This window comes from Sceloporus occidentalis, unplaced genomic scaffold (genome assembly GCF_023333645.1).
Source record: "Sceloporus occidentalis isolate IW3139 unplaced genomic scaffold, rSceOcc1.0.p SCAF_3, whole genome shotgun sequence".
In the NCBI taxonomy this organism is placed as follows: Eukaryota; Metazoa; Chordata; class Lepidosauria; order Squamata; family Phrynosomatidae; genus Sceloporus; species Sceloporus occidentalis.
Window position 1 is genome coordinate 37,188,348 of NW_028316983.1, and position 14,256 is coordinate 37,202,603.

At 40.8% G+C, this 14,256-nt stretch overlaps 1 protein-coding gene across 8 annotated transcripts in view; it reads left to right on the plus strand.

Moving 5' to 3' along the window:
* The window catches only part of LOC149315762 (uncharacterized), a 259,568-nt gene that overhangs the window by 178,054 nt on the left and 67,258 nt on the right, over positions 1 to 14,256 (plus strand). For all 8 annotated transcript variants that reach the window (XM_089514032.1, XM_089514029.1, XM_089514027.1 and 5 more), the window contains 2 exons: positions 271 to 471; positions 11,422 to 11,586. In XM_089514032.1, coding sequence (XP_089370158.1) covers positions 286 to 471; positions 11,422 to 11,586 — 351 coding nt within the window. In that variant the 5' untranslated portion in view covers positions 271 to 285. The remainder of the gene's footprint in view (positions 1 to 270; positions 472 to 11,421; positions 11,587 to 14,256) is intronic.

Below are 14,256 nucleotides of genomic sequence, written 5' to 3' on the forward strand. Positions count from 1 at the left end.
TTTCCATCCCTATGCAGCATCTCAGCAGGGTGGGGCATTTGGGATTGGCCTACAGTGTCCAAGCTGGCAGATTCAATGATTGTATAGATTGATATGAAAGCCCCTTGGCAGTGACCTTCTTGTGTGCAGTTGCCTGTGTGAGCAAAGTCACCAGGAGGCACATGGGTCCCTGCAGATTCAGAAAGAAACAGTTCCAGTAGCGAGGATCGCACATTTAATCCTTTCTTCATTCCTCTTATCTTTTTTTCCTTTTCCTTTTTGCAAATACAGAATAATTTAGTAACCATGACAACAGAAACAGGGCCAGATTCAGAGGTGAAGAATGCCCAAGAGGAAACTTCCCAGCAGCAACTAGAGGCAGCAGCAAGTGGTCCAAACACAGTGACCAGCTCCACGCCCACAGCAAACAGCCAAGAAGCTGAGGCTAATGAGAAACCAGGAGCCCAAAGTGACTCTAAACATGCAGAACGGGTAAGTTGAGTTGGCTGCCAAGAATGCTATCACTACAGTTGAGCCTGACAAGGTTTTTTCAGTGCCAGGGCTCAGACACAGCATATGTCAAGTAATACAGAAGAGTGCTTCTGAGCGGGGTCTGAGTCCGTAGTAAATTAAGTTTCAATGTGATCATGTATATTCCAGTTGTTGCATCCAAAAGCAGGGATCTGGATGTACCTTAGAGAGAGGCAGATACTGTATATATTCATGTATAAGTCTAGAAATTTTCATCAAAAAATTGATCTCCAAAAAATAGGTTGACTTATCCATGGGTCAATGTAAGTAGAGCATTTTAACTCGTCTCCTTCTCTGAATAGAGTAGCAAAATGTAAGAGCTTAGTTCATCCTGGGAGCACCCAAGAGAAACACCAGCCCCCTCCACTCTTTCCACCATGATGTTGCTTCTGGCCTATTTGAATGCTTGACTGGAAAAATGGCAGTGGTGGCACATCTTTGGTGCTTCCCCTCAAAGGAGTCCCAAGAGGAATTGCATTTAGAAGAAATAAGACATTTCTGTATGAAGACAGTAAACTTCATCCTTTACATCCTTTATTATACGCTCCTAAGTTTTATTCTCGATTTATCCATGAGTCATATCAAAATCCATAATTTTAGCCCCAAAACTTGTCCTCAACTTATACATGAGGTCGACTTATAGTCGAGTATATATGGTAGGTACATGGCAACACAAATGGAAGCAAGCGCAATGAGACTAGGGCCTCATTCATACAGGCATAAAAGACCTGGAAGGAACTGGGCTGATTCGGATGCCCCTCCCCCAAATCGCTCCGTTAGCAAGTGCCCACTACAAATGTTAAATCGAATGCATCCTGTGTCTGCTGGCGAGGTGGCTGCTGTCAATCAAGCGATCGTCATGGTGACGTTTTGAAGGGCATCGGAAAGTGTCCTCCCCCTCCTCCCTTTTTTTAAAGAGCCAGGCACAGGGTCAATTTTTTTATAAACCTGTGGGCATTTGGGTCAGATCTGCCCCTGTTCCAGGCAAAGGATGGAATTGTCATGCATTTTTTTTATGCTTTTAAAAAGCAACATTAGCTTTCCCTTTGCTTCCCTTGCTGTATTTGCTCAAGAAGACAAATTATGCGCATATTTGCTCAAAAAAATTGTTAAAAATGTAACATTGATTGTTTGCAACATTTGTAGCTTCCCCCTCTGCAGTAAGCAAGGAGATCCAAGGATATAAACTGCAAACCTGGCTCTATCTGCCTCTGGAATACAAACAATGTGCATATTTGCTCAAAAAAATTGTTTAAATTTGAAAGGGGGGGGGTTGCCTGATGTGAGCTCCGTTCGTGACCTGAACTTTTTCCTCCTGCAAGGGAAGGAATGCCCAGCAACAGAGGGCTGTGGGCAGGGGATACAGGGAAAAGAGGCTCCTAAAGAATGCCTTCCCTTGCTCCCTTCTTCCCAGGGCTCTTTCCTCCTCCCCCTCCCCTCCAATGAGGGGAGGAAATGCCTTGCCCTTTGCCCACCCTCTGACCTAAATCCCTCCCTCAATTTGCCTCGATCATGATCGAGGCCAAGTTCTCATTCCCAGAACCTGGGGTTTTTCAAAAGAAATGGTATTTGCGCCGATTTCAAAAACACCGCGCTAGGGGCCATTTACCACGGAACGGGTGTGCAAGCCTCGGATTCGCTTGTGTGAGATTTGGGGTGAGTATGAACTTCACGTGCAAGAATCGCTTTGAAAACTGGTTTTTTTCGTAGTCTGAATGGCCCCAAAGAAAAGCCTTAAATTGTTGAAAGAGCCCTGACTTTTTTCATTACTAAAGGTCCATATTACAGAGGATATCCTGAAATCCCCGAGAGAAGCCCTTCTTTCAGCCTTATTGCCTTTACAGGCACTGTGTGTGTGTGTGTGTGTGTGTGTGTGTGTGTGTGTGTCAGGTCCTTCTCAGCATCTGCCCTTAGGCTTTGGAATTCACTTCCCAATAAGGCTACAATGGGTCCCTGCCTTTCTGTGTTTTTGTTGACAAGTAAAGATTTATATGTTCCAACAGGCATGCGAAAAATGAAGGTTTTAAAAGGAAGGGCTGTAGTGTTTTAATTTTACTGATTGACACTGCTTTCTACTTGCTTTTATTGTGTATTTTGGATGGGTTTTTGTCTTAATTATTTTATTTTAACATTGATCTTAGGTATTTTAACTGCCATCTTTTTTTTAAAAAAAATCTACATTTCTTTGAGTGCCAGTTTAGAGGGAAAGGCAGGCTGTAAATAAAAAAAACCAAGATCAGCAACAACTCTGCACACTTCTGGCATTTGTAGAAAGAATTCCCATGCTGCGGAGAACAGCAAACTTAAATTCCTACCTTTGTTATTTTATTTGTTTTTAATGGTATTTGGAATGTACCTTTGCAGTAAGATGCTCAATTTGGCTAATGAATTAAAAAAATAAAATGAAATCTGCAGTCCTGCTCCATATTTTGTCAGCCTTGGAGCCCAAACTGACAAGTCCAGGTGTAACTGCTCCAAGATCTGCTGCACAAAAGTGCAAGACAGAAAGTGGTCCTGTCCCATCTTGGAAGCTAAAAATAAAGCTGGGGGGGGGGAGACTGGGGCTATAATTCCCAGTAGAAAACCCAATGTGGCAAACTGCTGCATGGATGGGGCAGATTCTGTGAACTACACCTCAAAAACTAACTGCAACTCTACCCAAAAGCTACATGAGCTGGATGATCAGTTGCTAGTACAGTGGTCCTTTATTTTACATGGGGGATCTGTTCTGGAACACACACACACCCGCGTAAAAGAAATTCCACCTATGCTTCAGCCCCATTAGAAGTAATGGGGCTCATGCTTGTGGTGGCGTGGCAGCGAGCGTGCGCCATGGGCACGCACACCATTGCTTCTTCCGGCGTGCGGCGCCACTTCTTCTTTCACTGCTTTCAGCGTATGACGCGGGCACACTGTACTTTGAATTGCAGTAAGTCATGAAAGAGCGAAAGGTTTACTTGCAATTCTGGCACATATTGGAATGCCTAACTGAGTATACAGGTTGAGTAATCCTTGTCCAGAATTCCAAAAATTGGAAATATTCAAAAAACCAAAACATTTCTCAAGGGTGACTGATAAAGTGACCCCTTTGCTTTCTGCGGTGTACACAAACTTTGTTTCATGCACAAAATTATTTAAAATATTGTATAAATATTGGAATAAAATTGTATACAATTTTGTGTTTAGACCTGGATCCCAGCTCCAGGATATCTGATTATGTATGTATATACAAATACAAAGTCCCAAAACATCCAAAATCCAAAACACTTCTAATCCCAAACATTTTGGATAAGGGAGACTTGGCCTGTAGTAAAATTCTGTAGCCTCTATCCTCTATTAAGACCAGACCTCCTAGAGAAGAGAAGGCGAGATCTCAAAGAAATCCTCAAACCACAATTATCAGCATCAGGAGGAACACGTGCAGTGGGAGGGCTGTAGTTTGTTTTCCATCTCACATGGTTGAGCAGCCTGCGGTGCTGTCTTGTTCCTGCTTAGAAAAATGCATGAGGCTGTATTGAAGTCCCATAGTGACGGAGAATCAATATGGAGCTTGTTTTGCCAAGGTTATATTTTGACCTTGCCCATCTGCCGCAAAGACATTTAATTCTCCCTTAAGCTTCACATCTATATAGAATCTTTGTTTATCATCTATAATATAATGAAGTACCCAGTGTTATTGGATAGTATAACATTCAGAAATTGTTCCACCCCTGAAAGCCATTCTCTTTCCTTTCCTCTTTAAGAAAGTTTCATTAGTACATGGAGAGGGAACTCTTGCATCTCGTTCAATTGCATGTGGAGCTAATGAATTCATAGTCACAATAGTCATATAAATAGAGTAGCAAGTAGATAATGGGTATTTTTCTACAGGGAAGAAGAAAAATGGCAGACCAGGCCCTTGGCATGGGAAAAACTGACTAGGAAGCCAAAGGACAAAATGAAAACAAACCCATTATGCTATATCCCCCTGCAATCTCCATACAGAAAAGATAATGCCTAAAAAGCTGTGTGGATTGAGGCAGGAAAGAAATAAACAATCTTTGTTACTTTCAGATGCCATGACATCTGCCAGAAGTCATTTCCATCTGATAAGCATGAAAATTATCTGGACTGATTCTGGGCCATTTGAGAGCACTTCCCATTTGATCAAATATAGAGCAACTACTTGATTGGCTGGGAAAATCAGCCGAAAGCTACTTATAGTTGCCCAGAGGTAACTGAACAGCTGCTGTTGGTCAAGAGATACATCTGCCTGAGTCACCTTAAGCTACTTTTCTAAGTGTGCTTTCATTATAATGTCATTGGAATCAGGAAAATGTACTTCTGAGTAAACGTTTAGAATTGGGAGATAAAAGGCTTGAGGTTTTATTTCTCACTGTGTTGTCAGCATCTTCCTTCAGTCTTCTTCAAACATTAGAAATCTTATCTTGGGATGCCACTAATGCTGTATCAGGCTCTCCATGTTCTGGAGTGTATTCGAGCAATGAACTAAGATGTTTCTAAAAACCTTTCATGACCCGATGTATCCAAGAACTGTCATTTTGGGTTTTTTACCTCTATTTATGATATATCCACTGTGTCATGGCCATTGTGGCAAAGGATCATTAATTAGCCAGTGGATCCAGATTTTAGATGTTTCATATCTTGTTCATTCAAAGCTACTTACAGGGAAGTCATTATTTTCTGTAGATATTTGTTGGGGGAGGGGGGCTATCCTGTTGTTCTTTGTTATTCATATAAAGTGGATCCTTGTTATACGCTGTGGTTTGGTTCCAAGATCCCCTGTGGATAACAAAATCTGTGGCTACCCAAGTCCCATTAAATATAATGACATAGCAAAATGGTGTCCCTTATAAAAAATGGAAAATCAAGGTTTGATATTTGAAATTTATACTTTTTTGAACATTTTCAAACCGTGGATGCTTGAATCCGTGGATGCTTGAATCTGTGTATTAAAAAATGTGTATAAGAAGGGCTAACTTCATAATATTAATTAAATTCAGAAAGTCAACTTTCTTGAATTTTTATAATATGAAGGCTTGTTGAAAGCAGTTGTTTCCTTTAGAGCAGGAATAAGGAACCCATGACTCTTGAGATGTTGCTAGATTCCTTTTAGACTGTCCATTGGCTATGGTAGCTGGAGTTGATGGGTGATGGAATCCATCAACATCTGGAAAGCCACAGGTTCATTAGGTGAGGTTTATGGGCAGCACTGTTTTTGTTACTTTGGTGACAATTAGCCCTCCATATCCACGGATTCCACAAATCCATGCTTTAAAAATGTTAAAAAGAAAAAAATCCAAAAAGCAAACCCTGAATTTTAAATTTTTTACAAAGCAATCTTGTAGTTCCTTTGAGAGTGAGTGAAAAAAATTATAGGATAAACTTTCATAGACCTGGTCTACTTCCCCATATGCATGGCATGCATCCTTCACTCATCCAAACAATGATACCTTTATTGGGACAACCAAAATGCACAGTTCCACAATTCCTGGCTTCTTCATCAGGCAAACAGGAGAAAGAAATTGAATTTGTTAGTCATAGGCCTGCATTTTCTGTTTCTGGTCTTAGTTCAGATAGTAGGGAGGGCTATCTGCAGATAGCTTGCAACATGTAATTGTGCATTTTGATTGTCTCAATAAAGGTATCATTGCTTGGATATTATTGGATTTGCTATATGGTCAACCCTAGATCCTTCACTCAGTTAGTCTCAAAGGTGTTACAAGATCCCTTTGCATACTGGTTCCAGACTAACATGGCTATGTCTCTGAATTCTACCCCTTTGCCATTTTATATAAGGGACACCATTTCACTATGTCATTGTATATAATGGGGCTTGAACATCCATGTATTTTGGTATTTATGGGGTGTCTTGGAACCAAACCTCAGTGGATATCAAGGGCCCACTATGTTGAATTCTATGATTATATACCTATGGGACAGTATACAATTTCAGTAAACAAATAATAAATATTAACAAAACTAACATTTAGATCACACTTGCATTTATAAAACAAGTGGTGAGATTTCATTTCTCCATTCATTTTAAGTGATGGGCAGTCAGGTCAAAGAGAATCAGCACAGAATATGAATAGCTGTTACTTTGGGACTCTGAGTCTTTGCGATTGTGCACGTCTAGAGGAGAGGAAGCAATATCAGCCCATGGCTGACTCATAGGCAGGATTTCAAGGGCCAAGAACCAAACTAGACTGTTAAATAGGATCATTGTCCATGAGCCAGGCACAAGGTCAGAGGCAGAGACTATCAGAACAGAGCCAAGATAGAACTACTGATAAGAAATAGGAAGAATAACATCCATGAAACATGATCAGCATGTGGATCCTGTCTGATGAATGGCAAAAGCAATATGACCAAGAAGGTACTGAAAAAAGTGCACAAAAGTTCACTTACTAGTCAAAGCAAGTTCTTGGACCTGGAGGGAGACATGTTTTCCCCTAAGCAAGCTGCCAAGGATAGTGAACCAGAGGAAGACCACTACTCACAAAGTGGAAGCATGTATGCAAGATAAGAAGTGGAGCCAGGAGACTAGAGTGCTGGTTTTTACTTTTCAGGTCCCTTGCCCAGTTGACAATAACAACATGCCACAAAGGACTGCAGAATGAGCAAGAGGGAGTTTGCTGAGCTGAAGATAGTGCATGTTTCTGTTTCACACTCCTTCTTTTAACCTAAGTAGCAACACCACTGAGTTCTAACACGATTAAAAGACTGCCCATAGAAGAGACACACATCACTGTCAACCTAGCATAGGCCTTTCTTTGTAAAATTGTAGGTCAACCCACAGTGCAGTTTTTCATTACAGCAGTATTTGGGATGAAATCTCACTTCCTTTTTTCCACCTCAATATTTTTTATTAACACACAACTTTTAGTAATATTAAACAACTTATAAGGAAAACTACATCTGCATAACTAACTAGTGATATCAGACTCTACAAAAAATAACAGTTATAATAAAAAGGGGAGGGATACATATGTATTTCAACTTACTAGATGATGTCTGTAGTTATCAAATAATTCTATCCCCCTCTTCTCTCATATGCTTCTACATATTATTCAGTTCTACTATTCTTCGAACCCTGCAAGTGCCATTTTCCTTCAACATTTTATCATAAATTCAGTTATCAATTCCCTTTGTTTTTAAATTTATTTTTGTAATCAAATTTATCAATTTATCCAATTCAGCAACCATTCTTTTTGCATTTCTGTGCATAGAGTAATTCTTGCAACTGTAACCATATACTGGACATTTCTTCTCCATCTGTTCATCCATCAACGTCAATAAAAACAAAAGTTCTGGCTTCAATTGGATTTTAAATTTCAGAATACCTTCTATAATAGAATGTATCTGAGTATAATATTTTCTTTCTTTATCACAAGTCCACCACATTCCTTCTTTTTGATTACATTTCCATCATATGTTAATACACCCTTGTTACATCAAAGGTCTCTCTGGTGTCAGATACCATCAGTACTGTACATCTTTTTGTAAAATTAGGGGAGAGATGGGAAGGGATTGAGCTCTTTGTTACAAGGGGTGAATTATTGTAATACCAGGACTGTACTGTTGTTAAATACCAATAAAATGAATTAAAATTTTAATAAAGAAAAAAATTGTTGAAAATTCTCCTTTAAGTGACAATGGCAGGTGTCACCTGGGTGCTAGGGATGGGCAGCAGACACAACGAAACGCTACCCCAAGCCTTCTGTGCCAAGGAGTCAATTCAAGTGAGTTGGAATTGCCCTAAACTGGCAATTGGCATGTATAGTGCAGGTCCCTCAGTGCAGCTGCTAAGGGGTGTGGCAGCAAGCCACCATATCAACTCAGATCTTCCCTCTTTTGCCACTTCTGTCTCTGGACCATGCCTGCTTCTGTCTGTGTTTGGGTTTTGGGCTTGTTTGTTTTTTATATGAGATGAACCCATCATCTTTTTTGCATAATCTTTTTTTGAAAATGCAAACTTTTTTTCTGTTCACATTTCTTCTATTCATGAAGTGCACTCCAGCATGCTTGTATGTCTCTGCACATTTCAAATGTGCTCATTTTTCTAAGACCATTTGATTGCACATATCTGCAGCCATCTGATAATGTGCAGATTTTGGAACCCAAGGCCCTGTCTACTCTGAGCAGGGGAACACTCCACAAAAAGTCACCATAGTAGATTCCTTACAGATCTGTATTGGTCACTATGAAGATCTGCCTGGGTTCACTAAGTCTTCATGTATTAGAAGATTGTCAATAATTTTGTATCTGGGAAATGCTTACACTATGCCTTTACGAAAAAATGTTTCATGGTCCATCTGCCCATTGATTGAGAAAGGCTATTTTGCCAGGAGCCCTGAATAAGGCTTTAGGTGAGTGAACACTGTATTGTGTTGTGGAGAGCAGTGAGCCATGCCCAGCAAGGAGCTATCAGCAGTAAGTTTCTATTTTAGGGCTCATTCCCATTGCAGTTTGCTCCGAAGCAGGATTAGAGGCAAACAACTCTCGTTCCCATTTGAACTCGCTTCTGATCCTCATTGGATCGATTCCAGGAGGAAAGAAGTGGGGCAAGCACAAATAAACTGGGGTTACTTGATACTGTTGTTTTGGTGTTTTGTGTGGTTTTTTTTTTTTTTCCAGTTCTTTTCACAGGAATCGATCCTGAAGTGAGTCAAATAGGTGGGAACGACAGATTGGAATCTCAGCATTCAGGAGGGGAGGGACAAATGTCAGAGGGGTGTTTACCATCCCTCCTCAGTTTATGACAGATCCACCATTTCTCTCCCCTGTCAGTGCTGCCTTTGTACTTGTTTTTTTTTTTAATTAAACTGAGTGTATATTTGATTGATCACTTTTGCAACTACTTGCAAAGGCATGTAGTTGCTAAAGCAGTCAATCGCATATGCGCTCAGTTTAATTAAAAAAAAAATTGTCCTCCATTTCTCCCTTCCCAGGATGCCCCAGCAGTTCTGTGTTTCTCTCCCTCCCAGTGCTCCCAGAAGTCCCGTTTGCCTTGCTTTTGCCAGAGTCCTCCATTTCTCTCCCTCCCTGCTTCCAGAAGTCCCCAATTTCTCCCTTCTTCCCAAGCCTTCTTCCCCCTCCTCCATCCCCAACTTGGGGGCTTCTCTCTCCCTCTCTCCCTTCCTTCTTCCTACTGCCGTCAAATGATTGATACCCGGAGTACAAATGGGAACAAGAATCATGCCAAAAAACGCACTTACTCTGGAGTAAGGTAAATCTTGTGTGTAGTGGGAATGAGGGACCTTTTGGGATCGATTTCTGACACGCAGCCAAGCTGGATCAGAAATCGAATCATTCCTCCAATGGGAAGGAGCCCTTTGGCAAAATTTCTATCTCCAGGTAATTCTGTCAAAGGGTAGTCTTGCAATGCTAAAACCAAACCTCGCCAACCTTCTTTCCCCCTTGGGGTTTTCTGCATCAGACATGTCTTTATTACTGTGTGGGATTAGAATTACAACAAGAATCCATTCTGACCATATTGCTGAATAGTGGGTTAATATCCAGAATATCACTAATGGGAAGAGCCTTGCCATTCTAGCTAATGGCACATTGTCTCTAACAGAGCTTTGCATAGAGCATATCAGTCACTTTGGGAGAGTTTCAAGCTGTTAGCATTTTATAGAGTTCTGATAGTGCATCTTATTTGCCCTTAGGAGATCATTGTGCCTACTTGGGATTTCATCTGTTGCCTTCTCACCCTGCCCTAAATTTATTCAGTTGAAGCATTCAACTAAAATACTGTTAGGCAGGGACATAATATCAGTGGTTGGAAAAGTTTACAATGCTGGCAAAGGCAGCGTGGGAGTTGTAACCCAAAAGATAATTTCCCCAAATATAGCATATCCTCCAACAGATGAAAGCTGGGATGCATGTGGCCAAACAACATCAGAGTGTGGTCAAGATAGCAAAAGGAGGAAGAACACATAAGTGAGAAGGGCTGCAGCAGTTTCATTTTGTTAGACTCCACAGGGAAGGGCATGTTTTTGCCTCTTCTACTCTCCCCTCACAGAACAGGGTACAAAATACTTTTTCACTTTGCATTAAATTTGCAGCAACTGAAGTAAGCTGAGGACAAAGAGGAAAATTGGGAGGGGGAGAAAGAAATTGGTACATTTTAAAAGCAGCAGAAAAATGGGATGACAGAGGGTTACTTGAGACTGCCTCTGCCAAATCAGGACAGTTGAAGAGTATGCTACAGCCACAAGAAAGATTATAGTTGTGTATACTCTACATCTGAGAATAAGCATGAGGTGGGTGAAGGAATCCACATGCTATGCTAAAGAATGCTAATTGATGTATCTTGAGTATATTTGGGAGGGGTGAGTTATTTTCTATAGCTAGCTGTGCTATAGGTACTGGAATCCCATAGTTTTGAGCACTGGAAAAATTGCATATACACTCGCCCCTCCGTTTTTGCGGACTTAGAGTCTGCATTCCTCTTCCATTTGTGGGCAGCAAATGGAGGGGGATAAAATGGGGTGCATGCTCCATTATGTTCAAAGGGACTTGTATATTTGCGAGCCACCATTTTCACAGGGGGGGGGGCATCTGGAACAGATCCCCCACAAATTAGGAGTGGCTACTGTGTATTTCCTTCCAAAAGGGTGTTTACAAAAAGATCTATTTATAAAACATATTTCAAGCTGTATTTCAGAGGAAGGAACTGATAAAACTACCTCTGAGTATTTCTTGCCCAAGAAAACCTTATGAAATTCATAAGTCGACAGGCAGCTTGAAGACACACAATGCCAAATACTAGGAAAAATAACCCAAATGTTTCGAGCCAACTTCCAGCAGAATTTTATGCCTAGTTCCTAACATAGAGCACATTTTCAGTAATGGAGAGTAACAATGTATTTTCCCCATCCCATTTCTTTTTCCCCATTCCAGGCTGTGGACATGGATGAAAAGGACTACAGTGAAGCAGATGGGATATCTGAAAAAACTACTCCTAGCAAGACCCAGAAATCACCTCAGAAGGTCACCAAGAAGCTCAAAAGTGCTATCTGCAGAGTGACCCTGCTTGATGCCTCAGAATATGAGTGTGAAGTGGAGGTAAGCCATGGGTGTAATGCTTGGCATTTAAAATCCACTAATTTGCTTATGCAGAATGTATGCTGCACACTACCGTAGGCCTCGATTTCTGGGAACAACATACCCTAAAACCCTTGCTTTTAAAAGATCAATGATCAGTGGGTTAAATCAATTAATGGTCCCCGTAGGGATGCACATGAAAAGCAGGTGTGAGTGACTCACATGTTTCTAAGTGTGGGCTGCTTGCTATTTGTGTATTATGGTGAAAAATGAAGCGTAGGCAGTGTATGTGTGTAAGAGGAAGGGAGAGAAAGCAAGAGTGAGAATTTATGTAACTTTGACTGGGATCCCTCAAGGAAGAAAATGTTATTAATAGCATACAGGCAATACATTGAGCTATGATAAAAGCTTCCAAAACTTCATTTATACAATTACCAGTTCTTTCATGTTTTGTTGTACACATCTGCTTTCCTGCAAGAAGGAAAGCTATCCAAACCATGGCTCAGATCTCCGTAGAGCCTGGAACCATTGAACCTGGAACTATCAAGTGAATGGAAAGCAATCCATTCTTTACTTTCATGGTGGAAAAATAGTGGGTATACTCTTGAAAATTTTGAGAAGACACAGTTTGCCCTCTTATGCAGAGTATGTGTGAAAGTGGGATTGACATGGAAAGTCTTGTTTCCCTCCTCTTATGCCTTACAAAACTAAATAGGATGCAGTCAAAGAAGCCTTGATGAGACAGAGCAGAGTTGGGAATGATTACATTTTTTGATCACAACATCTAGAATTTTCCAGCCAGTATGGCCACTGACCCTGCTGACTGGGGGATGCTGGAATTTGCAGTCCAGTAAAGTAATAGCAACAGTAAGTTCCTGCATGGTTGCTTTTCTGTCATCTAGCACATCTGCACAAAATGTGACCCCACAAGTGGCCAACAGAGATTCTGGACAACTGTAAATGATAACCAGTTGAAGCCCTCTCAACACACCTTGTGGGGATCACACTGGGGAAGGGAGCGCTATTATATGTGAGGATACCTTTGGATGTATGTTATGATAAGAGCTGTCTATATTATCAAATTTGGATTTTCTAAACAAATTTGGAGGCCTTCTGACCAGTGCATCTTAAAGTGATGTGGGAGGAGGGGGAATGAGCCAGATGTATTACAAACAATTTCACAGTCTTAATGGTTGTATGAGAGATGAGTGTAATTTGGAGAAGGAACAATGTAAGTGATGTAGAAGCCAACTAGGTATTTATGGTATGGTTTCAAAACTGAGTGTTACAGAAAATAGAATGATTATGGCATTTGCAACTATGTAAAAAAAGGCAATGACTGCAGCAATTAGTATCTTGTTCTGTGGTAACAGATACAAGAATAGTTGCTTGAGTCTTGGATGCATGTTGATATTATCCGGGGGGGGGGGGGGGGGTGGTTATAGCAAAATAGACAGACATAGGAAAGTGTGTCTTTTTCCTCCGTATCATTTATAAGTGATTCTGTATGTGTTTAGATATAAAGTGTTGACATAGTAGCCTTTAAGATAGTCTTGTATTCCAAAAACCACAGAAAAGAATATTCTTGTTCAGAAATACACAGGTGGATGCTCCTAGTGAAAATAATATGAAGTACAGTAGTATATTTCCACTTCAAAGGTGCAAGCTCAGTTTCATAAGGGACTTGAGGTGCTAGCAAACAGAGCTTGGAAAACATGGATTACAATTCCAAGAATTTCCCATCCAGCATAACCAGTAGCCATGCTAGCTAAGGTCATGGTAGGTGGGGGACTGATGTTTCAAAAAGAAACTCCTTCACATTCTCCTCACAGCTTTCGAGAGAAGCAGAATGAAATGGGAATGGCTAATCAGAGAAGGGGAAGGAGTAGTATCCTCTATAAGCAAAATATCACTATTGGAAAGGCTTGGCTCGAAATGTCTTCCTCTCAGGGGGCCCCAACTTCTTGATTTCTGCTGATGGGCTGATTCTGTCTTGTCTGATATCCTCTCTCTCAACTGCTTTGTGTTGTTGCCAGAGATGTAGAATGCCCCCTCCCTTCTCTCAGCTAGCTCCAGTATAATTAATTTTAAGATATTCCAAGCATTGCTTTCCACTGAGAGCAGTGGTAGCCTCTGTTGGTCAAGACAGCATCTTTTGCTGGACCCATTAAAGGGTAGGGGAATTAAAAGTACAGCAGATGCAAAGCAGAAAGCTGATCATCACATCCCTTCAAGAAAATGTTTATGGAGGATGGGGAAGCCCTTCTTCTCCAAATTCGCTCTGCCTGAAAAAGAGAGGCAGGAGGAGAACCTACCCCTTGTGAAGCAACTGCATGCATGCCATGCCCGAGCATGCAAGTTAGTGGATTTACTGCACACTAGTTCAAGGGTGTCTGTGGTAGTGGAGTGACTTCTTGATCTGGATGATGTATTTTTGAATGCCAATAGGCTACTCCATGGTGGTAGCTACTTAAAAAAACTATTTAAAGAAGCTTCCATATCACAGTTGTAATGTGAGCAAGATGACATAAACAAACAAAGACCTGTAACCCAATTTAGTAAAAGAGCAGAGATTTTCTAGGTTAAAGGGTAGGGCTACATGAAGATTTTTGTTTTGAGACTTATTTGCTCTAGCATAAATGCAATAGGAGAGCAGTCCTTTTCTCATATGATGCATGGAACCACATTTGG